The 24020-nt window shown below is 45.0% G+C and overlaps 1 protein-coding gene across 1 annotated transcript in view; it reads left to right on the plus strand.

The window, feature by feature from the left end:
• The first annotated feature begins 2409 nt into the window (after positions 1-2409).
• The window catches only part of LOC130107019 (metabotropic glutamate receptor 4-like), a 362767-nt gene continuing 341156 nt past the window's right edge, over positions 2410-24020 (plus strand). Inside the window, exon 1 of the mRNA XM_056273411.1 lies at positions 2410-2946. Within this exon, the coding sequence (XP_056129386.1) occupies positions 2410-2946 (537 nt within the window). The remainder of the gene's footprint in view (positions 2947-24020) is intronic.

The following is a 24020-nucleotide window of genomic DNA, read 5'->3' on the forward strand; positions in this document are numbered from 1 at the left end:
TTTCATTTGCGTGTGCGTGTGTGCTTTTTTGCGAATGAGGAGACAGCATTTTAGACATAGAGATATAGATATAACAAGAGACCAGTAATAATGTAACTGTACAATGAAGAAACCAGAGTTTAATGAGCTCTGTATGCAATATATTGTACACTATTACGAACTGGCCGGAATCGGCATCTACAAATACTCACAGCAGTAAAACATGTCAAATCACCATTACTTCAAATAGGGACAGCTCCATCTCAGTTGTTCTTTTTTTGGGGGGGGGGAGATTTCCCCCCCCTTTTTCTTGCAATTGTACTTGGCCAATTACCCCACTCTTCCGACCCGTCCCAGGCGCTGCTCCACCCCCTCTGCCGACTACCACATACCTCCTCCGATATATGTGGAGTCACCAGCCACTTATTCTCACCTGACAGTGAGGAGTTTCACCAGGGGGATGTAGCACATGGGAGGATCACGCTATTCCCCCCAGTTCGCCCTCCCTCCGAACAGGCGCTCCGACTGACCAGAGGGGGCGCTAGTGCAGCAACCAGGACACATACCTACATCCGGCTTCCCACCCGCAGACATGGCCAGTTGTGCCCGAGGTAACACGGGGATTTGAACCGGCGATCCCTGTGTTGGCAGGCAATGGAATAGACTGCTACGCTGCCCGGACGCCCCCCATCTCGGTCATTCTGATTTTAAAATTGCTATAGCACATCCAAACAGTGTTGCATGTCCTTTTAAGCTCTTGATGATGATGATGAGCTACATTTCAAGATGTGATTGACGGGTGTAAAACACCCACATTTGAATAATTTTGGTCATTGGACAGTGTATCATCTAACATGTTGATGGTGTTGTAGTATCAGATTCGGGTTGCGCTGGGAAAAACCAGCAGAAAAGCAATTTTCATGAGAACCTTTTTCTCCTCGCCAACCCTCTTTAACAAAGAGACTCCCCATCTGTAGTAATGGTGTCATTATCATTTCATGGTATTTTATAAAACGATAGAAGACTTCTCTGTCTCTACCCCCATGGTTTGTTGTAGGTTTTTTATTTTTCATTCTTTTCAGCCTTGAAGTCATAGACTTAGACGTACCAAAGGGACTATAAGAGCCACATGTGAATGGTATTAATATACTCACAATGAAAGCATCATGTAGTAAGCAATTTCACCTCGACAGTGGGTGAGTAGTAATACATTCGGTAAAGAAAGATACCAGCATATTCAGTCATTTTGAACATGTCTGACAATTTCAGATTCAGACAACTTTATTTATCCCAGAAGGGCCATTCATGTTCCTATAATCAATTTCATGTTGCTATAATCTAGTTAATTTAAGATGTAATGTGTGATTTGATATGTAAATGATTACATGACAAAGTATAAGCTATATATTCAACATGGAATAGCCAGTGGTTAACTTAACCCAACAAGACATTTTTCAAATCTATTGTACAATGGCAATACAGTTGTCTTAGAAAAATGTTTTTATATTCCATGAACCCTAAAGGACAATAAAACGAAAAGAAAAAAAAACAGGAAAATTCAGTACATTTCAGAAATGGCACAATTGTGATACTGTAGGCTGATTTTTCTGTTGACAAAGCTTACTTGTTCAGTATATGAAGAAGTAGAATGTAGGATCTGACTTGCCTGCCTGTCAACCTTGAGAGTTCATGGCAACCTTTGGAATTCAAGATGTCAGACGTAGGAAGGGGCTGAGTGTATAAGAAGACGAGATGAGAGTGGGAGCAACCTGTCCCTACATTGAATACAGTGCTGCGGCAAAAATAAAGAGGAGCAAAAGAAAAAGTTTTGAGAGGCTAAAACCAATACAAATCCCTTCTCCCAACTTCACATTCTGCCTGTGCACTGTCTCACTGCTCTTCTCTTTTTCATCTTGCAGGAATTTGCTCAGAAGCCCATGGACCTGAACACGCCTGAGGGCTCTGACATATACCAAATCTCTACCCAGGGGAGCAGAGGGGATTAAAAACATCTGATTGAGGTGGTGAGACGGGAGAGAAGGCGAAAAAAAGTGTTTATGGTTCACCTTTGTTCTTCCTAATGCCCCGAGTGAAGGATCTCTGTAGGCTGGACTCTTTATAACTCTGGACATAAATGCAGGTGCCCACCGCCGCAGTTAAATGATGGAGTGAGAGAGGGAGAAGGAATGAGAGAGAGAGAAAGAGAGAGAACAGAAAACTATTACAGCCTGTGAAAGAGCCAAGCTCATATTCAGCTTTAATTGAACGCCTGGAAGAGACAAGGACATGAGCAGAAGCCTTTTCTGTGCCAACTGCTTCAAGTGGTATTACAATTAGCCCTCCGGTCGCCATAAACTCATACCTGCTTTGTTTCATTGTTTTCTGATTCCATTGGGCAGTTCATTGTGGATGTGTGTTTGGGCCTTTGTCATGGTTCCACCCGCAGGGTGTAGACCGGATCGGACCGGCTGTCAGCGGAGCAGCCTGCTGCTGTTTCTGCTTCTTCTCTACATCTCCAACAAAGCCTCTCAGGCTGCCAAGCCCAAAGGCCCAGGCTACACGCATCTGAACTCCATCCGCATCGATGGGGATATCTCACTAGGCGGGTTGTTCCCAGTGCATGCCAGGGGTCATGACGGCAAACCCTGTGGGGAGCTGAAGAAGGAGAAGGGTATACATCGACTGGAGGCCATGCTCTTTGCTCTGGACCGAATCAACAATGACAACAACCTGCTACCTAATATCACACTGGGGGCGCGCATTCTAGACACCTGTTCAAGGGACACCCACGCGCTGGAGCAATCACTCACCTTTGTGCAGGCGCTCATTGAGAAGGACGGGTCAGACGTCAAGTGTTTGGGCGGTGGTGCGCCCATCATTACCAAGCCTGAGAGGGTGGTGGGTGTCATTGGAGCCTCGTCCAGCTCTGTGTCCATCATGGTGGCCAACATACTTCGTCTGTTCAAGGTAAAAGCAGAAAAAATTGCCTGCGAAGGTTTTTTGTTGTTGTTGCTGAGTACAACCTTATATTGTTTGTTTGCTATTGCATTACACAACTGACTTCATTTGTCAGTTGTGGCCATCCTCAGACTTGGGGTGCTGAAAGTAATGATCTGTGATTGTTTCAAACATCTTGGTTGGTCTTGATCTTATATATATATGTGTGTGTGTGTGTGTGTGTGTGTGTGTGTGTGTGTGTGTGTGTGTGTGTGTGTGTGTTTGAATTATTGATGACAGAGAGTAAACAAAACTGTAAAAAGCTTGCGATACAAGCAGCTGCTAGGTATCTGCTGCCACACAGGGAACATGTCCATATTTGTAGAGGAGTGATTCCACAACATGTCTGATAACTGACTGTCTGCCTTTAAGAGGGTTGTTGTTAACTAGTGATGGATGCAGCATTGCCTCTCATGATCATGATGTGAAAGACACAAATCAATTTTACTACTTCCCCCAAGCCTTTTCTTCCAATCAGTTTGTTGTGCAAGGCACATTATTTACATCTTCTCACGCTATAGGAGAAAATGTGTTTTGTCTGTGGACATGTAGACATTTGATGAATTATTAAATGTGGTGTCCACTTGACTGTAACAAACATGTTAGATCTTTTTTTTTTCTTTCTTGAAGAGGAACTTGATTGCTATTCATTGCCCCTCTTACTGCGACACATTTTACTTTATTGAGACAAATTTTCTGTGATTTAAAATCCAAAAAAAAAAAAAAACTGGGATTGTGCCATGTTTTTGAATTGGTTTTACAGACAATTTCACGTTTTAGGGGACATATCACTCAAATTACCTTCAGCAATTCTGCACCAATTTCCATGAGATATTCTAACTAAAATAAATCGGGGGTTTGTGACCTAGTATTTCCAATTATTTTGCATTGTATCTGTTCAGCGTTTGTCAGTTTCATAGATGTCCATACTTAGACTCATTTCTGAATATGAAATTTAGCCAAAAAAAGCAGAAGGTGTGAGATGGCCATGATCGGTTGGTGTGAGAGGGACTTTTACTGCAAAGGTGAAACGTTGAGAAAAGATTCTCTCTAAAACGTTGGCATGACCTTGACCTTAACTATCAGTGAGAATTTGCAGATAATTCCGGCCTCCATTAGTGGCACTAAAAAAGTGAAAGAAAAATATTTCTGCTGTGGTGCAAGAAAAGTATTTTGGTAGTAGTTGTTATAGTTTAGTTGAGATGGTAGTCAGCAGTTCTGCGTAGCAACAACTCACAGGTGTGATTCTATAAGTTCCTCTTCACAGATCCCAGCTGGTGTTAACACACCAGAGTGATTCAAACCAAGTGGGCTGTGTCCTGCTTATCCTGGCCTCTCATGCCAAGCTCGAGTGCACCCATCATGATTGAGGTTGTGCAAACACACATACCCCAAGTGTACATAATCACGCTTAAACATTACTCTCCCTCCCTCTCTCTTACACACACCCAATTTCACTTACCCAGTCTCTCTTACATATACATGTACACACATGCATGCTCATGCAAATACAGTACAGTAGATGTGGGTCACAGTAATGAGCATCTCCAGCTGTGCATCCTTGATCCCATCGCACAAGGAAGCCTCAAATCCTTCATCATTAACACGGTGCTCATTTCCACTTCATGAATGCATATAAGAAGGATCCCTGAATATTTCATTTGGAGCTCTCCGATTGCCTTTGACTTTAACCTTTCCTAGTTTTATAGTATGCACTGGCATTCTCCACTTCACCTTTCTTCATTTCAGACAGCTGGAGGTTAACATAGTGGCTTCTGTCAAACTGTAGGAAGAGCTACTGAGCTTCTCGAAGCATATCCAAAGCTACCACTTATCAATCATCATCCACTCTAATTACATAATGCTCCCTAAGAACAATCAAAACATAGAGCAAATTCCCATAGACCTGATCACTCATATTGATTAAACAGTAAACACTTAATGGAGAGTGGTCTGTGTTCCCCCTCGTGCGACTGTGAGTTATATCTCTTCCAAGGCTGAGATATAATCTGCAGGCCAGCTTGGATGCTGTATCGGGCTCCTGGCCCCGATGGACTTGCTGATGGCCAGGGAGGTTTTCAACTTTACTGCTGTCTCATCATTGGCCCAGCGCCAGCATGGCCTCATTTGCTGCATGATGTTACATTCAAAAATAAAAGGGGTGACTGCTAGCAATGTGGCACACATATAGGTGTAAATGTTTGCTTTAAACGGAAGCAATACATGCAAAAATGTCCACACACGGCATACAGATGGAGAAACAGACTACGGGACATGTGGGCAGATGACGCGTGTGCACACAGACACGCAGCTGGGGATGCGCCACTGGTATCGGTCCGATACTGTCCTCCTGTACTCAAACTCGCTCTCGTGAAACTACTCCGATCCAACCGCACCCCATACCCGACTAGCCCATTTCGTACGGGAAAATGAGGAGATGGAGCCAGATAGACGACGCAAACGAACACGTCGACGTGTCGTCTGTCCAAACGGATCGAGAAATGACAGTTTCAAAAGTGTGTAACCCGGATGAGTGCAGGCATGTCACGTGGGCGGGCGGAGCTGTTTTTTTGGGGGGGGGGGGTTACGCGCTACACTGCGACCGTGTTGCATGTGGTTGCGTTCCAGCCTTGTTTCTGCTTCAATTCTGCCTCACCATGTAAAAACTACACAGAACTATGTAGAAAACGAGTAGAATCTGTTTAAGACTGATTAAAATAAATACCCAACTGTAACAGAGGCAATGCGACGCAGCAAGGCAACATTATGGTTTTCTTTTCATTGTACATTTAAGTAAATCAATCAAATCAATGTGTATCCATGATCCTGTAGTTAAAACGATGTAATAAATCAATTCAGTACCAGTTAATATAGCCTACGCTACCAAACCCTGCAAAGCCAACTGCGTTATCGCTTGGCTAAACTCAGTATGCACGATGGGAAGCTTAAAACACGGCTGGCATGCGACTACATACAGACGCAGTTGGTGTAGCAGGTAAAAAACAAAAAACGCCCTGCCCTGCCCACGTGACGTGCTGCGTCACTAACATGCGGAACATGCGTCTGACATAAAATACCGTCAGTTGTTCTGCTACACGTGTTGTACTGAAATCCACTGAAAGTGTTGCAGGTTGCATTTAAGGTAACTGACGCGTAGTGCTATGATCAGGAAAACACAAAGTTGAACGTTAAAATGTCAGCATCATAATTTGATACAGTCAGAAAGTGTTGAACATATGATGAAAGAAAAACATGTTTTCAAAGTCATTGTTAGAACTGTAATGGCTTTTTGTTGTTGTTCCCCCCCTTTTTTTCTCCCCTATTGTATCCGGCCAATTACCTCACTCTTCCGAGCTGTCCCGGTCGCTGCTCCACCCCCTCTGCCGATCCGGGGAGGGCTGCAGACTACCACATGTCTCCTCCGATACATGTGGAGTCGCCAGCCGCTCCTTTTCACCTGACAGTGAGGAATTTCACCAGGGGGACGGAGCGCGTGGGAGGATCATGCTATACGCCCATTTCACGCCGTGGCCATCTTGGATTTTTAAAAAACCAAGAGGTGGGAACTTAGTCACGCCCCCCTCTTACTCAGTCGGAAATCAATGCAGCCGGGGCCAGCAGCAAACATGGTTTGGACTACCAACCTCGAGCACCTACCGTCATTTACCATAAATGACATCGAAAAATGGTCAGAGAAGGGGCGTCGGATCCCAAGGGATGGGGAATGGGAGAATATGAAAACTAAGCTGGATCTTTTCTTTTTCGAGTACTTTCTGCCTCTCCTGTGCCAGTGAGGAGAGACACACACACACGGCTGTATTCAAAGAAGCTGTTTAATCACAATAAAATAAAAAATAAGATACATTTCATTTTTATACTGTACATTCAATATTTATACATTAGATTGTCCCATCTACAATATTTTCATTGTCCTTTAACTTTAACAAAACTGTTGGTTCATTTTAAACTAAAATATGTTCGGTCAACTGTCATTCTGTTGTAGCAATAAACTGGAACTCGCTACCAACTCAAATCATCAATTGTTTACTAAACTAAGATAGTGATTGCTCATCTCAAGGTGTGGGCTGAAAAATGGGACTGTACTGAAATGAAGTTAAATATATTTCAATCTTTCTAAGGTTTGTGTGCACTATTTTCTTGTCAGCTGAATTTAACTAAGGTTTAAAACAGTGGTCCCTGAAAATTTGTTAGGAGAGCACACACAGTCCACAGTTGGTTGACTGTTCCACTTAGTGAAAGGGGTATGACTCCATCAAAAATGTGGTACTCCTTTATGCGTCTTATTGACTGTTCGACGTGTATTCTCAAGCCAGCAATACTCTGTGTGTCTGTGAGCTCATCACAGCTAAACTGTCCACTTGGGCCTAAAAATGCAGGGATGACAAGTTTTACATCTATTTCATCGAGCAGGTCTTTGATAAGGAAGCCCTTATCGGCCATGACCTCATCACCTGACTCTAAGAGGTCCAGAACACCTGACCCCTTAGTTATCTCCTTATCAGAAATACATCCTGTGTATATATTACTTACCAGGCCACTGACCCTGAGGGAGTGATCCCAATTAGGGATTTCAGTGTAGTGTTACTTTTATAATAGGAGTATGTCATGGTGTTCAAAACCTTCGAACTAGCTGTCTCGATGCGGATCTCTGTGCAGTCTAATATCACTCTTGTGTTTGGGTAGAATTCCCTGAATACTGGTGGCATTAGCTCGTCTACTGCTGCTCTACTAGGCCATATTGGGAGGGTCCCTAACATAAAGAGCAAATAGTTGGCCCACGTTGTACAGTTCCTGCTGACTGTGGCTGGCGACACATTGAGTCGTACAGATAAATCCAGAGCAAAAAAGCCTTGCCTCACACGGCACAAGAACAGGAAAAACTGATCAATCAGTGATAAATGCTCTGCATGGAAGCCAGACACAGAAATGTGTTCTAGGTTATGGCTGTTCCTTTGCATTTGAGTCCATCGCACCATGGACTCTGCAGTAGGCTGCAAAGCTAGGAAGAGTGCTTTGAGGGCGTGGTAATCCTTAAAACCAGTGTAAAACCTGATCGGATTGGGCACATACTGGAAGCGTTCTAGACCAAAACGCTCACTTTTCAGCTTTTTATTTTCGTCCTCCAGGAAAGTGATGCGTTTCTTTACTGCGTCAAGCTGGTCTTCCACAGAAAGGGGCTTCACGTCGTAGTCATGATCAGGTAGAGTCGCCTAAACCTCACTGGACACATGAGGATATGTCATACATGTGGGAAGCAATATAAATCCACACATTTTCCTGTTATCAAGATGATGTGTCAGAACAGAGCTATCCACTATTGAAAGATCAGTGAATATACTCTACCGTTCAAAAGTTTGGGATCACCCAAACAATTTTGTGTTTTCCATGAAAAGTCACACTTATTCACCACCATATGTTGTGAAATGAATAGAAAATAGAGTCAAGACATTGACAAGGTTAGAAATAATGATTTGTATTTGAAATAAGATTTTTTTTACATCAAACTTTGCTTTCGTCAAAGAATCCTCCATTTGCAGCAATTACAGCATTGCAGACCTTTGGCATTCTAGCTGTTAATTTGTTGAGGTAATCTGGAGAAATTGCACCCCACGCTTCCAGAAGCAGCTCCCACAAGTTGGATTGGTTGGATGGGCACTTCTTTGAGCAGATTGAGTTTCTGGAGCATCACATTTGTGGGGTCAATTAAACGCTCAAAATGGCCAGAAAAAGAGAACTTTCATCTGAAACTCGACAGTCTATTCTTGTTCTTAGAAATGAAGGCTATTCCATGCGAGAAATTGCTAAGAAATTGAAGATTTCCTACACCGGTGTGTACTACTCCCTTCAGAGGACAGCACAAACAGGCTCTAACCAGAGTAGAAAAAGAAGTGGGAGGCCGCGTTGCACAACTGAGCAAGAAGATAAGTACATTAGAGTCTCTAGTTTGAGAAACAGACGCCTCACAGGTCCCCAACTGGCATCTTCATTAAATAGTACCTGTTAGAGCCTGTTTGTGCTGTCCTCTGAAGGGAGTAGTACACACCGGTGTAGGAAATCTTCAATTTCTTAGCAATTTCTCGCATGGAATAGCCTTCAGTTCTAAGAACAAGAATAGACTGTCGAGTTTCAGATGAAAGTTCTCTTTTTCTGGCCATTTTGAGCGTTTAATTGACCCCACAAATGTGATGCTCCAGAAACTCAATCTGCTCAAAGAAGTGCCCATCCAACCAATCCAACTTGTGGGAGCTGCTTCTGGAAGCGTGGGGTGCAATTTCTCCAGATTACCTCAACAAATTAACAGCTAGAATGCCAAAGGTCTGCAATGCTGTAATTGCTGCAAATGGAGGATTCTTTGACGAAAGCAAAGTTTGATGTAAAAAAAATCTTATTTCAAATACAAATCATTATTTCTAACCTTGTCAATGTCTTGACTCTATTTTCTATTCATTTCACAACATATGGTGGTGAATAAGTGTGACTTTTCATGGAAAACACGAAATTGTTTGGGTGATCCCAAACTTTTGAACGGTAGTGTATATACTATATATATATATATATATATATATATATATATATATATATATATATATATATATACACACACACACATATTATACAATGCATTAATCTACATGTTTGAAAAATTGTATTGTACTGACAGTAACAACTCACCTATCTCCCTCATATTCCTCTTCATCTTCTTCCGCTATTAAGTCACCAATGCGACTACAAACAGGAGCAAACATTTTTGAAACGCCAAGGATTTATCTCTTTCCCTTCTTTGATAGGAGTTGCAGGATGGTACACAGCAGTACGACATGTTGCTTCCAGCAGTGTTTTCAATTAAGTAAGACGGGGGCGTGGCTAAATTCCCACCGCTTGGTTTTTTAAAATCCAAGATGGCCGCGGCGTGAAATGGGCGTATTCCCCCCAGTTCTCCCTCCCCCCCGAACAGGTGCCCCGACCGACCAGAGGAGGCGCTAGTGCAGCGACCAGGACACATACCCACATCCGGCTTCCCACTCACAGACACAGCCAATTGTGTCTGTAGGGACGCCCGGCCAAGCCGGAGGTAACACTGTAATGGCATTATTAAGTACTCGTATCTGTGAGTATCCAAATTTAAGTACTCGTACTTAGTCTGAAAAAAATGGTATCGGTGCATATGCGAGAACACACTAGAAATATACAGCTTACCCACAGACACTAATGAAATGTACACATCAACCTCCCCACACGTACTACACAAGCATGCACAAACGCCATAGGCACATTTACAGGAAAACAACTTCAAACCCAATGGTGATGACAATCACCCTTATGTAGTTAGCAGGTTTAAAGAAAAAGATTTTCCTCAGCACTCAGCTATGTACAGATGTGATACAGAGCAGCTTGATGAATATTTTACTGTGGTGTTATGTAATGGCAACATGGGGCCCAAGAGCTGCAGCTCAGGAACATTTCAGTGTAGTGTGCTGAGAAGCAGGAGCCATGGTGACAGGTAGTTTGGGAAAAGATAATTCATGTTCTGACAAGTCATTTCAGAGGATTCCATTATTCATTTGTATAGCAGGTGCTATTACACTGAGAAACGGCACACATTACCCTCAGCGCAGACTCAACTGTCAGGTTCCTCCCTCTTGATTGCATGATTTTTGGGACGTATTTCAAGATGATCTTGACTTGGGTGCCCCATCCAAGCCATGCAGAAAGGACAAGCACTTTGTGGTTGAAGTAAGGTCTGGCTCTCCCTCTGTCTGTCTCGTTGGGAACGGTTTCCATCAATATAGTGCTGTGAAAAGAATTGGAAATTCAACAACTTTCATTTAAGTGCTGGCTTCAAGTAGAAGGGCATGCTTCCAGTGAAGATGGGAAAAGCTCAGTGAGTTCTGCGCTGTGTTTTCTCACAGGAAAGCATTCCAAAAGTCCCCTATCTTGACATTACAATTTGCCTTTGGATGCTCAATGTAAACCAGATTCACCGAACTGAAGAAGAACTCAGTTTCAGTGTTAAGAGGACTGCAAAAAAAAAAAGTCGAAAAGATTCATTTGAAGGAAGAAACGGAGAAGAAACTAATTGTTCACACAAGAGCACACAGACCTTTAGCATCCTGCTCACCCTTACATTTTTCCTAACACCTTTGTTCATGTGCTCAGTTGCAAGTCCCCCAATGGAACCAGTTACAAGAGTTGCCCAGCGTGGTTACGCTTTTTATGAGCCTGGCTCACTGTCAAGACTTGAAAAATACAGAGATGGAGAATTTTGACACACATATGATCCATATCCTTAGATATTTTATGATATTTTATGTCAAAACCAGTAGTACTGCAACTTCCCTGTGGCATAATGGTGACTAGTAAGGGTTACAGCAATATAAATAGTCTGATACCTCATGTGGGATGGCCAGTTTTTTTTAAACCAACAAAACGTAATGCAAATGAAATTATGTGCAGGGCAAAGATCAAAGATTATACATTTTTGATCAAAAATTGCAGAATTGGCATCTGCAAACCATACCTTCTCGTGCACTCAGGAATACATGTATTCATAGTGACAACTGTGGCACATGAATTTGAATACGGTACACAGTTTTTGTACACCTTTTTATTTAACATTTATGACACAAAATAAACACTTGATCTCTGACCAAGCAAACTGTTTGATCAAAATAATAGTGATTTTTCATCAGTATAAGTAGTTGAACTGTGATCACTGGAGGCAGTAACCACATTCCAAAGCCATAAATCCAAATTTGCAAATAAAAAACCAAACGTTCTTGGACTGTTTGTTGGTCTCAAGCATTACATTTCCACTGTAGGTGAATGATATATATATATAAATAAAAAGTTGTTGAAACATAGAATAAGGTCTATATTTCATCACCCCTGGCATTATTATTGTCAGTTCAATTGATTGTTATGCATCTTTCTTTGACTGTTTGCCACTTTTTGTCTTCAGATAAAGTTGGATTAAGAAAAGGTCAACCAGAATATGTTATGCAGCTGCAACTTAAGCCAAGAAACCCAAGTCTGACTTTACACAGTGGAAAAAGAAAGTATGAAGAAATAAATTCCACAAATTTAGGCGAGTGTCTTCTGAGGTGAAGAAAGCTGGAGTAAGAAAATATATTTTATGCTTGTTTCAGTATCATGCATTTCGACAGGTAATATGACAGATCCACCAATTAAAAGAAAGAGTAAGAAGATTGCAAGCTGGTGTAATTGATGCAACTTTCAGAATGTAAAAATAAAATTTAAAAAAAACTATGCATGTTTTATGAGGTGGCAAATGCATTCAACATATTTGGTAGACCTCAAAGACACACATTGTGTTCTGGGGAGAAACTTTCAATGTGAACAAAATTGAGTTGTTTACAATTACCCTTGAGCTGTTTGGGTACCTTTAAGGATGACAACTTTAACACTGACATTGTAAAATATATGCATTTGCACTGGTTCAACAGAGATAAGTTCAGCTAAGCTGAATCATATTTCTAGCTAACCAATAACTCAGAAAAGCAAACCGAAACACCAGAAACACTGAAAAACTTGTATCTAAAGATTGATTTTGTTTGAACACATTAAAGGTGATAGTGCATGTCTTATTCACATGTCGTTTCTGTGAAATCCTACCTAGAATGAAACCCCATGGGCAGCACCATGAGGCAATACCTGGTGCAAGAATACAAGGGAGAGACTAGTGGTTGGGGTTCAGAAAAAAAAAATATTGCCAGCATTCTTACCAAAAAAAAATTATTGTTATGTTAGCTCAGAAAGTTGCGAGTTGTTCTGAATATAAAAGAGTTTTATGTTTGCCAGCACTGAAATAATCTCAACGTCTGGACGGGTTCCTGCCCTTACTAACTGTGTTTAAGTCTAGTGCCATCACTAGTCTCAACTGAGCACTGAAAGTTAGTCACCCTGTTCTTTGTATTTCATAACTGTGCCTGAGTACGCACACATCTGGAGGAAATAACATCGATGAAGTTCCGTCTTTTGAAGATAGTACAGCAAAGCTTATGAACAGCGCCAAATTGAGTCAAACCTGATGCTGTAGGTCCTGTAGTCATGTGTCAGCCTCCAATATCCAGATACTGTGTTTTACTTTTCTTTGTCGTTTTGTTTCAAGACCCTTTACAATTATTTGTTGGCATCGTAGATAGATAGATAGATAGATAGATAGATAGATAGATAGATAGATAGATAGATAGATAGATAGATAGATAGATAGATAGATAGATAGATAGCCAGACAAACAGACAGACAGACAGACACAGACAGATAGATAGATAGAATATCATACTCCATATTTCACCTTGTTCTGCTGTTTTTAATTTACCTATAAACCTGTCATTGACATGGTTGAATAATGGCACTGTGTTGCAACTGATTTAGCAGCTCATTTAGGGAATGACAGCTAAATCAAGACAAACTGCTATCAGCCTGCTGTGACAAGCCATCGCCCTCCTAAAAACTCTACTCACTCAGGCTGAGCCAGGCAGGGTTGCTCATGTTGACTACATTATCGGAAAGCTGTAGAGATACATTTTCTGCTGTTTTCTGACTTTGCAAAATAATGTGATATGTTTAAGGTGAAATTTAGAATTAGCACCAGAGTCAATACCTAGTCATCAGGTACAAGAATATGCAGTCATTAAGAATAAGCCGAAGGGTTATACTTGTGTACCAGTGCAAGTTATACTCGGAAAACTGTAATGATTAGTTTGCTCACTATATACTTCAGAATAACAATTACACTTTATTTACATTTTACATAGTAGCTACAACGATACATTGCTTGCATGATGTATTGCTTAAGATCGTGACTTGTGAGCTCATACTGCAATTCATTACACACACACACACACACACACACACACACACACACACACACACACACACACACACACACACACACACACACACACACACACACACACACACACATATATATAGTGCTGTGATGTATATTGAATAAAAACTCTCTTGAATACATTTATATTATGCTCTAAAAATATAAGCAGAAGGGCAAAAATACAAAACTTCAGTCTCCCTGAGTTATACCCTTTTTGTCTAGCTGGTGCCTCCAAGGCAATTGAACCATCCTGACTGTGAGAGTGTTTCCAATACTTAACTACGGTATGCCTCTTCTGGTCCTTCTCATAGCATGCCACCTCCAACACAGTTATTGGTCCTAGAAGGCAAACTGCACAATCACAGGATCTAATACTGTTCATGTAGTGAGTGGTCTTGCTTCTTGGCCAACAGGGATTTGCCATGTAGTGCACTAGCAACACTTAGATCACATTTCCAGCATCACTTTCTGATTAAACTCATCCTATAAGAATGTTATATTTTTATTTGAGATAAAATTAATGGGCATAACTTCCTAATTATTGCCTTAAAAATGGTAATGCAGCACCCATTCAGCAGATGATTTTATCCAAAGCAACTTACAAAAGAGTTACACATCATCCCTAGTGGCTTTCCATCCAAGGTCGTTCCCAACTGTATCTTCTATGACACCCGGCCAGCCAGAGGTAACACCAGGTTTCAGACCATGAAACACAGCATCTGGATGCTTGTGTAATAGTCTGTTGCTCCACCTAAATGACATGAGTAGAACAAAATGATTTATAATGGCCCTCCACACAAAGGACAGGAGGCTAAAAAATCAAGCAAAAAAAACGAACGGTAAAATGCAACACATTTTGACACACCCAAATCTCTAATAGGCTCGGTGCATTGATGTCGCGCTGCGGAACTTCCGGGTGTGTCTGTTTGCATAGGAACTCCCGGTACAACCGGATGCTTACGTCCTACTGCATCATTAGTTAGCTGCTAACTTATCCATCCGAAATCTCAATTTCGTCCGAAAAATCAATGAATCCAACAGGGCAGAAAGGGCGTTCAAGTGTCAGCGCCGTCAATCAGGCTCCACTGAGCACTGTTGTGTGCCAGTGTGTGAATTCGGGCGGGCTATAATTCTCTTTTAAGTTTCCATTCATTCCCTAGTAACTGCAAGGAAAGAGCTAAGTGGCTAGCGAAGATTCGAAGGGATGCATTTACCATCACCAAGAGTACAAAAGTGAGTAGTCAGCATTTTGAACCGGGTGATTTCGCTGTGCCAGCTACAGGTTTGTTAAAGAGGTTTAAGAAGGGAGCTGTCCCCACACTCTTTGGGTGGAATGAGCACTCCAAACCCACACCCAGGCTAGGTGTGTGGGAGCGCCGGGAGAGTCCTGCTGTCGCCCCTCTGCCAGCTCTGGACTCCTCTGATAATGAGATGGATGTCAGCAGCTGCCTGCAAGAGCACGACTTTGCGTGGCTCCTAATCCTGCCGTTTTGGATGATGCCCTGGCCCAAAACGAGTCATTGAGGAAACAAATAGAAGTGCTCCAGAAACAACTAGAGACCGTCCAGCTATAGTCCAAATTCAACATGAGGCGATTTGCAGGTTCCGATGAGGACATTCAGTTTTACACCAGGTATGTCTGATTTGTATCATTTCATTTAATCGCCCCTGCCAAATTAACTCACCTGTTCAGTCCCCCCCCCCCATGCCTCTCTCACACAAACTCACATGTAGTAGTAGATTGCAATAAGTACTGGGCTATATGTTATGTCTGCACACATCGACAGTGCTGCATTTGATTTGGTGCTGTTCTATTGTGCTGGGATCGATTGGTGATGCCTGCGGGCTCTGGGTTGTTTGATCGGGTCTGCCTTTGATGCTGTGTCAGTCTAAATAAAGAATGCCACGGAGAGGTTGTGTCGAGCGACAGCGCTGTGTCCTGACGTGATTTAAAAATACAATATTGGCGACGAGGATGGCTGATATCTCTCTCCCACCACCTGCCCCCTTCCTGGCATTACCTGGCGAGCCTCCGGTACCATGGACTCGCTGGCTACATAGTTTTGAAAATTACATCATCGCCTCAGGGCTCGACGACGTTAGCCAGGCTAGGAAGACGGCTCTGTTGCTACACTGCTTGGGAGCAGAGGGTCATCGTGTGCTCGGGACTCTGGGGAACGTCACAAGCTTTGCCGAAGCTGTGGGACTTATGAGCACCCATTTCGCTGCTCCACAGAGTGCCCTCCTTCGGCGATTTATATTCCGTCAGCGACACCAACTGCCTGGTGAGTCTGTGCGGCAGTACGTAGCTAATTTGCGAGGGCTAGCTAGCTCATGCAAGTTTGGCGCGCTTCAGGACGAGATGGTTCGCGACCAGCTAATCGAACACACCAACAACGCAAAGGTGCGTGAGACTCTCCTGCTGGAAAAAGACGATCTGCTGCTGTCCAGAGCAATTACCATCGCACTACAGGTTGAGGGAGCAGCTGAGTGTGCTGCTATGCTAAATACACAGCAAGTGGCCACCTCCAGTCAAGCTGCCAACGACTCCTCCCTCTACTCACGGCTGCCCCTCGGGACGCAACCCAACCAGAGCGAGGCGGGCGCCGACTCCACTGGGGACGTCTTGCAACTGCAACGACGGCGTTCTCGGCCCCGCCCTCAACAGTCCTGTGGTAACTGTGGGTCTCGGTCTCTTGTTTCAAGGGCTCAGAACTGCCCTGCCCGTGGCCAGACATGCCGTAGCTGCGGTAAGCACAATCACTTTGCCAACGTCTGTCGATCTTCCCCGGCTGGGTCAGAGGGCCACACCCCCCAGTCTTCAACCGCCGTCATTCACAAGGTGAGCTCTGGGCCAGTGTCATTCAAATCATGCACAGTCAACATTAATGATGTGTGGATCCCCCTGCTGTTGGACACCGGTGCAAGTGTGTCTCTCCTGAATGTTGATACCTACAGTCAATTTTTCGGTTCACTGCCACTGTCCGCACCCTTAGCTGTCCTCTGTGGGTATGGTGACTCCAAAATCGATCTGGTTGGCTCCCTCCAAGTGACTGTCCGCTATGGAACCAAGCTGGTGCCCAATGCAGTTTTTCATGTGGCACGCCGTGGGGCCAACCTGATGGGCCTGGACCTGTTCTCCGCTCTGGGGTTCTCCCTCTTAGACACAAGGGGGGCAGCAATCCTGACTGTCGCCACACCTTGGCAGCAGAAGTGGCCATCGCTGTTTATGGGGCTGGGCTGCCTCTCCGCCTTCACCCATCAACCTCTCCTCAACCCTGCTGTGAAATCTGTCATCCAACCACTGCGCCGCATCCCGTTGGCTCTCCGTGATGGGGTCTCCGCCAAGCTGCAACAACTGCTGGAAGCTGGCATCATTGAACCGGTGGACGCGTCACCTTGGGTCTCAAACCTCGTGGTGGCTAAGAAGAAGTCGGGGGGCCTGCGTGTCTGCGTCGATCTACGTGCAGTAAATAAGGCAGTGGTCCCTGATAAGTATCCACTGCCCACCTCAGAAGAACTCACTGCTCAGTTCTATGGCTCTGAGGTGTTCTCCAAGCTCGACCTCAGACAGGGGTACTTACAGGTGCCCCTCCACCCCAGCAGCCGAAACCTCACAGCCTTTGTGACACATGCAGGAGTGTTTCGCTACACCAGGATGCCTTTCGGTCTCAGCTCCGCCCCTAGCTGCTTCCAGAAAATCATGGTCTCCGTGCTGGCTGGCATACTGGGCGTGGCCATTTATCTGGACGATATAGTGGTACACGGGCCCACCAGTGAAATCCACGACAAGCGCCTTAACATGGTCTTCGCAGCCCTGTCCAAGCACAAGCTAACTCTCAATGCTGAGAAATGTGTCCTCTCTGTGCCAGCCATCGACTTCGTGGGGTTCCGGCTGTCAGCGAGCGGTGTAACTCCACTACAATCCAACGTGGACGCCATTCAGGCCATCCCTGAGCCCAGCTCGGCCGCCCAGGTCGCCTCCTTCCTGGGTATGACAAGTTACTACCTGAGGTTTCTTCCCCAGTACTCTGCGACCACAGCCCCCCTGCGCCAGCTGCTGCGTAAGGACGAGCCATGGGTGTGGTCAAAGGCATGCAGTGACGCTGCGCGTGATCTCAAGACTCAACTGACTTCACCACCAGTGTTGGCTCACTTCGACATCTCCAGCTCCACCTTTGTGACCTGTGACGCATCAGCCACAGCGATAGGGGCTGTGCTGTCTCAAACCCAGAACGGTGTGGAGAAGCCCATCGCCTTCGCCTCCCGTGCCCTCAACCTGACCGAGCAGCGGTACTCCGTGGGTGAGCGTGAGGCGTTAGCCTGTATCTGGGCTTTTGAAAGCTTGCACCTCTACCTCTATGGCTGCTCCTTCACCCTCAGGACAGATCACCAGGCCCTGACAGCGCTGCTGTCCACATCTGGGACAGGCCACAAACCCCTGAGGCTGCACCGCTGGTCTGACCGCCTCCGCCAGTACAACTTCAGCCTGCAGTTCACCCCAGGCAGAGACAATGTTGTCGCCGACCTGCTCTCTCGCTCTGTCTCCACCCCAGCTCCACAGACGGACACTGACTGTGTGGAAAAGGACATTTTCCAAATGCTACACACACCCCTCCAGGCCACTGTCTCTCTGCAGGAGCTGAGGGCAGCCTCCGAACAGGACCCTGTCCTCTCCCAGCTCCGCACCTACATCCAGAACGGCTGGCCTCACAAGGTCCCAGAGGAGCTGGCTGCGTTCTCCCGAGTCAGACAGGAGCTCTCCTGCTGGAACGACACCTGCGTGGCACGTGGGTTTTGCACAGTGGTCCCAGCTGCTCTCCGTGCGCGTGTTTTGAATATGGCGCATGAAGGCCACCTGGGTTGTGTGAAACTGAAACAGCGCTGCCGAGACCTGGTGTGGTGGCCGGGGATAGACAGAGATATTGAGGCTCTGGTGAAGGACTGTTCTGCCTGCCTTGTGAGTGGCAAGACTGGCCACCAGGCTCTCCCACCCCTGCAACCTCTCGCCTGGCCCTCTCAGCCCTGGGAACACCTGCAGTTGGACATTTGTGGTGAGATCCATGGAGTTCCCCACCACCAACGCTTCATGGTGGTCGCCTACGATCTACACTCAAAATGGCCTGAACTCACCACTTCCGGCACTGTGACCTCACAGATCATCATCGACTTCCTGGACTCTCTTTTCTCTCGCTGGGGCCTCCCAAAGGCCATCACCACTGACAACGGCCCTCAGCTGGTCTCTGCTGAGTTCACTGCTTATCTCGAAAGCAAGGGCATCCGTCATATACGCACTGCGTACTACCACCCCCAGGCCAATGGCGGCGTTGAACGTTTTCACCAGTCACTGAAGAACGGCCTCAGAGCACACATGGCCCAAGGGTGCTCTTTCACGCAGGCCATCCGTCACACTCTGCTGCACTATCGGGCCACACAGTACTCGACCACAGGCGTCTCCCCAGCCTCTCTCATGCTAGGCCGGGAACTGTGCATGCCCCTTGACAGGCTCCGCCCCTCCACACCTCAGGCACCTCCCTCTGGGGTCAGAGCCTCAGTCACTCGTCATTAGACGCGGATGAAGCAACGGTTTGACCAGTCAAAACGAACCAGGGTGCCAGACATCAATGTGTCAGACTGGGTCAGGGTCCGCAGGCCCCACAGGGACAATAAAATGGCTTCATACTGGTCCTCTCCTCTCCAAGTCACCCGTCAGCTGGGCCCAGTCACTTACCTCCTCAGCGATGGCACTCGGTGGCACTCCAGTCGTCTACGGAAGGTGTCAGCTCCGCCACACACAGCTGGTGACACAACCATAGCCATTCCCTCAGCATGGCGAGACGCCCCGGGGCTTCATGCAGCTCCTACACGGGCCCCAGACATTTCTGGGCCTCAGCTTCCCCTGCCATCTCCCTCCCCACCTCGGCCTGCCCAGCCTCAGGCCGCCCCGCGACCTGTTCGCACACATTTACGCCCTGGCCACCTAGAGGACTTTGTGTCAACCTTTCATGTTTGAAATCCTGCCGGGGGGGGGGATGTTATGTCTGCACACATCGACAGTGCTGCATTTGATTTGGTGCTGTTCTATTGTGCTGGGATCGATTGGTGATGCCTGCAGGCTCTGGGTTGTTTGATCGGGTCTGCCTTTGATGCTGTGTCAGTCTAAATAAAGAATGCAACGTAGAGGTTGTGTCGAGCGACAGCGCTGTGTCCTGACGTGATTTAAAAATACAATACTTTAACTGTACAGAAGATACAATGTGAAACTACCATGTCATGTATTATGGCTTGTGTCCCAAGGTTTTCTACCTATGAGCATTTCATGTGCTTCTGGCGTTTGATCGAGCGTAGTTCTAATGCTACGTTCAGACCAAAGGCGGCGCGAATTTTTTGGGCGGCACGAATGCATGCAAAGTCAATGGGAGGAGGCGAATGGGCGGAATAATTCGCGGCGAAATCACGGCGGCGCGAATTGGGCGAATCGAGCGACGAACGTGCCTTCGCGGGAGTTCAAAAATGTCCAACTCGGGCGAATATTTCGGCAGGCGATAGCCAATCACCTTCAAGTAGGGTTAGAACCCGCCTTCATGTTGGGAAAGAATACACGCCCCTACCCAGAATTCTTTTCGGACGCCGTCCAAACGCAACTCCTGAACGAGCCGGTGAAATTCGCGAAGCTGGGCACGTCTCCGGTTTATGCTATGAACCCAAACCGAATGCTGACGCCGGTTTCGGCGGCGCAAGTTGATATAAAGCAGAGCCACCGCAACTGATCTCTGTCGCTCATCCATGATGATCACAAGTAAACACAAACTGCTCGTGTGTGGTATTTGTTGTGTGCGGTCTAGCAAACTTGCTAGCAGCGTTGGTGTAACTAGACTGCTTGTTGTGACGTCAACACAGCGAATTCGCGTTCTGTTCGAACACACCTGGCGGCCAAACACGGGCGAACAAAGCGGCGCGAACTCTCTCGCCGCCTTTGGTCTGAACGTAGCATAATGATGCCGTTACTCACCCTCGTAGTTGTCCAGTGGCGAGCGGTGACCTTTGAAGCTGGGTATGCTACCTCGTCCCTACCCCCACCCCGGGCACGCACTCACACGCACGCACGCACGAACGACCGCCCGCTCACTACAACTCCCTCCCACCACTGCAAATGACACGCTCGCACCCCTCACTCACTCACTCACTCACTCACTCACACACACACACCCTCTCTGGTAACGTACCTCCAGACTGTAGGAAGCTGGGCGAAGTTGGACACATCAGTGGTTTCATCAATTAGTATCGCTACAAAGCTCGCGTCTTTCGATTTCAGATTGTATTTCATTCAGCAGCACATTCCCCACAGATCCGATCCGATCATTTTGGATGTGGCTTGACAGGCCAGAAAAGACACCGCACGTCTCCAAATGATATTTCCGGAGCAGGTTGACGAGCTCAATATAATGACCACGATTGTCCGATCCTTCCCCCTCTTGAGTGTCCCCGGAATGCCTGCTCATGGGTTCACAACGATGTCCAAGAGTGTCTTTAACGCGTCCCTGTTTTTTGTTTTGTTTTGTTTCTTTTTTGCAACGGTATAATGCGTCTAAGTTAAGGAAAATAGCTTCAAGTACAGAAACGATTCAAATTCACAAACTCAAACACAAGTCTAAACGAGGTACAAAAAGAGGAACGTGGTGCAAATGAAAAAAAACGTGCTGCAAAAAACAAAGACAAATGCAGCAGCATCAAACGCGCTGCAAATAGAGAAACGATGCAAAGCACAAAACGATACAAACCAAGAAACGATCTTCAAAAGAAAAAACGCTTCATAACGCTCCAAACCTGCAGGGGGCGCTTCAGCGTAACAGCTCAATGGAAAGACACGGGATGGAGAGAGACGGAACAGCCGTCTCTGGAACAGCTGACTGTTTCAACATTCAGCGGGAACGGTAATGTGACTTTTATTTGATCTACTCCTGTATTTTCACAATGTGTCTGGTGTGTGGTGTGTGTCTGTGTGAGAGTCTAAAGTAAAGCACTTGGGGCCTTGATTCTTTTTGGAGTTTATTGGGGATGATCAGGGGCACCTATAAAAAATAGCAGAAAATTGAAATTATACATAATTAATTATGCATAAATATGCAAAATATGCATTTTTCTAAAAATGGCTAAAAACCACTTTTCTCGGCATTTCAGATGATTCTGAGCATCTTTGATTTTTTCACCTATAAATTTTTTTTTGTGGGACTTAGAAATTTTTTGGCATTATGCAAAATAAATGCATTTTTGAAAAAATGCACTTATGATCCTCATTTTTTTTGGAGGTGGTAGGTATTGTTCCAGAGAGGACCAGAAAAATAGCGGAAAATTAAAATAATTAGAATAATTATGCATAATTATGCAAAAAACGCATTTTCTAAAAAGGGCTAAAAACCACTTTTCTCGGCATTTCAGATGATTCTGAGTATTTGGGGGGAGGGAGTGGGGGGGGTTAGGGGCAGGGGGAAGGCGGTTAGCTGGCAGGATGAAGAGGAGGGAGATTTAGACGGGTGGATAACCAAACCGCTACATTTTAGCAGGGTTCTTCTAGTTATATTTATATACTATGTTTATATCACTGTACAACGCTGCACATTACGTGACGTTTTTATTGTATTTTACACCAGACGATACAAGGCTGCATATTTGCACGTAGATTAGCCTGCTTAATAAGATGAGATGATGATTAGAGATTGATATAACGCAACCGTTATAATAGTACATTAAAAAGCCCTCTTATCACAGTCTTCCATAACATACAGCGCTGCACATTACGTGTTATGCTTGTTAATGACAGCAGTTAACTTGTAAGCAGTTATGAATGATATCCACTGTGTGTGTATATCAAGAGGTAGTGAAGAGTATTAATACTCATCTCAGTAACGTTACTTATCACGTTTTTCATTTTTAGTTTTCTAGATTATACTGATCTATCATCTTTTTTTTCCAGGCTACTATGTTTTGCCCTTACTGTGGACAAGGTCTGGGAACAATTCACATGTTCTGTGGCTCATGTGGCTCTAATGTGCAATTTTTGGCAGAGGCAGACAACAGTAAATGGACTCATATCCGGTTTGTTAATAACATTGATGTAGTTCACACCACGTCCTTATGTAAAATGCATTATATTTAAATCTTGAGGTGATCAGCTATGTGTCATTGAGGTGCAGATAGTGAGTTTCACTGCCATAGGGTAGAAAATTAGCATTTATGCAGGTTCTGATGTTAAAGGACCTCCACCGTCCATCAGAGGAAAAGTGTTATAATTCTAATAAAATTAAATCTGTCTTTATCTCACTTTATGTTTGGCAGGGTCAGCATCAGATATCCCCACAAAAGAGGATCTAATACAAAGATATTTTAATCACAGCTACAGCAATGCAGAAATTTTGGATTTTTTGGCTTCAAAACACAATGTTCATATGAGCCTTCGCTCCCTGAAGAGGAAGCTGAAAAGTTTGTCTTTATCCAGGCAAAAAGACTACTCTCCTCTTGCCACCGTTCGTGCTGCCATACAGGAAGAGTTAAAGGGTCCAGGTCAACACTATGGCTACCGTTCAATGTGGCAGACACTGCGCCTAAAGTACTCTCTGACTGTTAAGAGGGAGGATGTTATGGCCCTGATGAGAGAACTTGATCCACAAGGAATTCAACTTCGTGCTAGCAGAAAATTTGTAAAAAGAGTTTACAGTTCTGATGGACCAAACCATGTCTGGCACGTGGATGGATATGATAAGTTAAAGCCGTACGGTTTTGGAATAAGTGGCTGCATAGATGGATACTCTCGAAAAGTACTGTGGTTGAGATGTGGAGCAAGCAACAATGACCCAGTGGTCATTGCCCAGAATTATCTGAACTGTCTGTCAGAATGTGGAATCATTCCAATGCGACTACACACTGACTGTGGTACTGAAAATGGCACAATGGCGGCAATTCATTGTACCTTAAGATGATCTCACACTGACAACTATGCTGGGGCTGCCAGTCATTTGTACGGCTCTTCAACAGCAAATCAAAGGATTGAAAGCTGGTGGTCATATTTTCGCAAACAGAGGTGTCATTATTATATGTATTTTTTGCTTTACAAGCTAGAAACACATTTTTCAAATGGACTTTAAAACAGACAATAGAACATTGGGATCCT

The sequence above is a fragment of the Lampris incognitus genome, chromosome 2 (genome assembly GCF_029633865.1).
Source record: "Lampris incognitus isolate fLamInc1 chromosome 2, fLamInc1.hap2, whole genome shotgun sequence".
Taxonomy (NCBI): domain Eukaryota; kingdom Metazoa; phylum Chordata; class Actinopteri; order Lampriformes; family Lampridae; genus Lampris; species Lampris incognitus.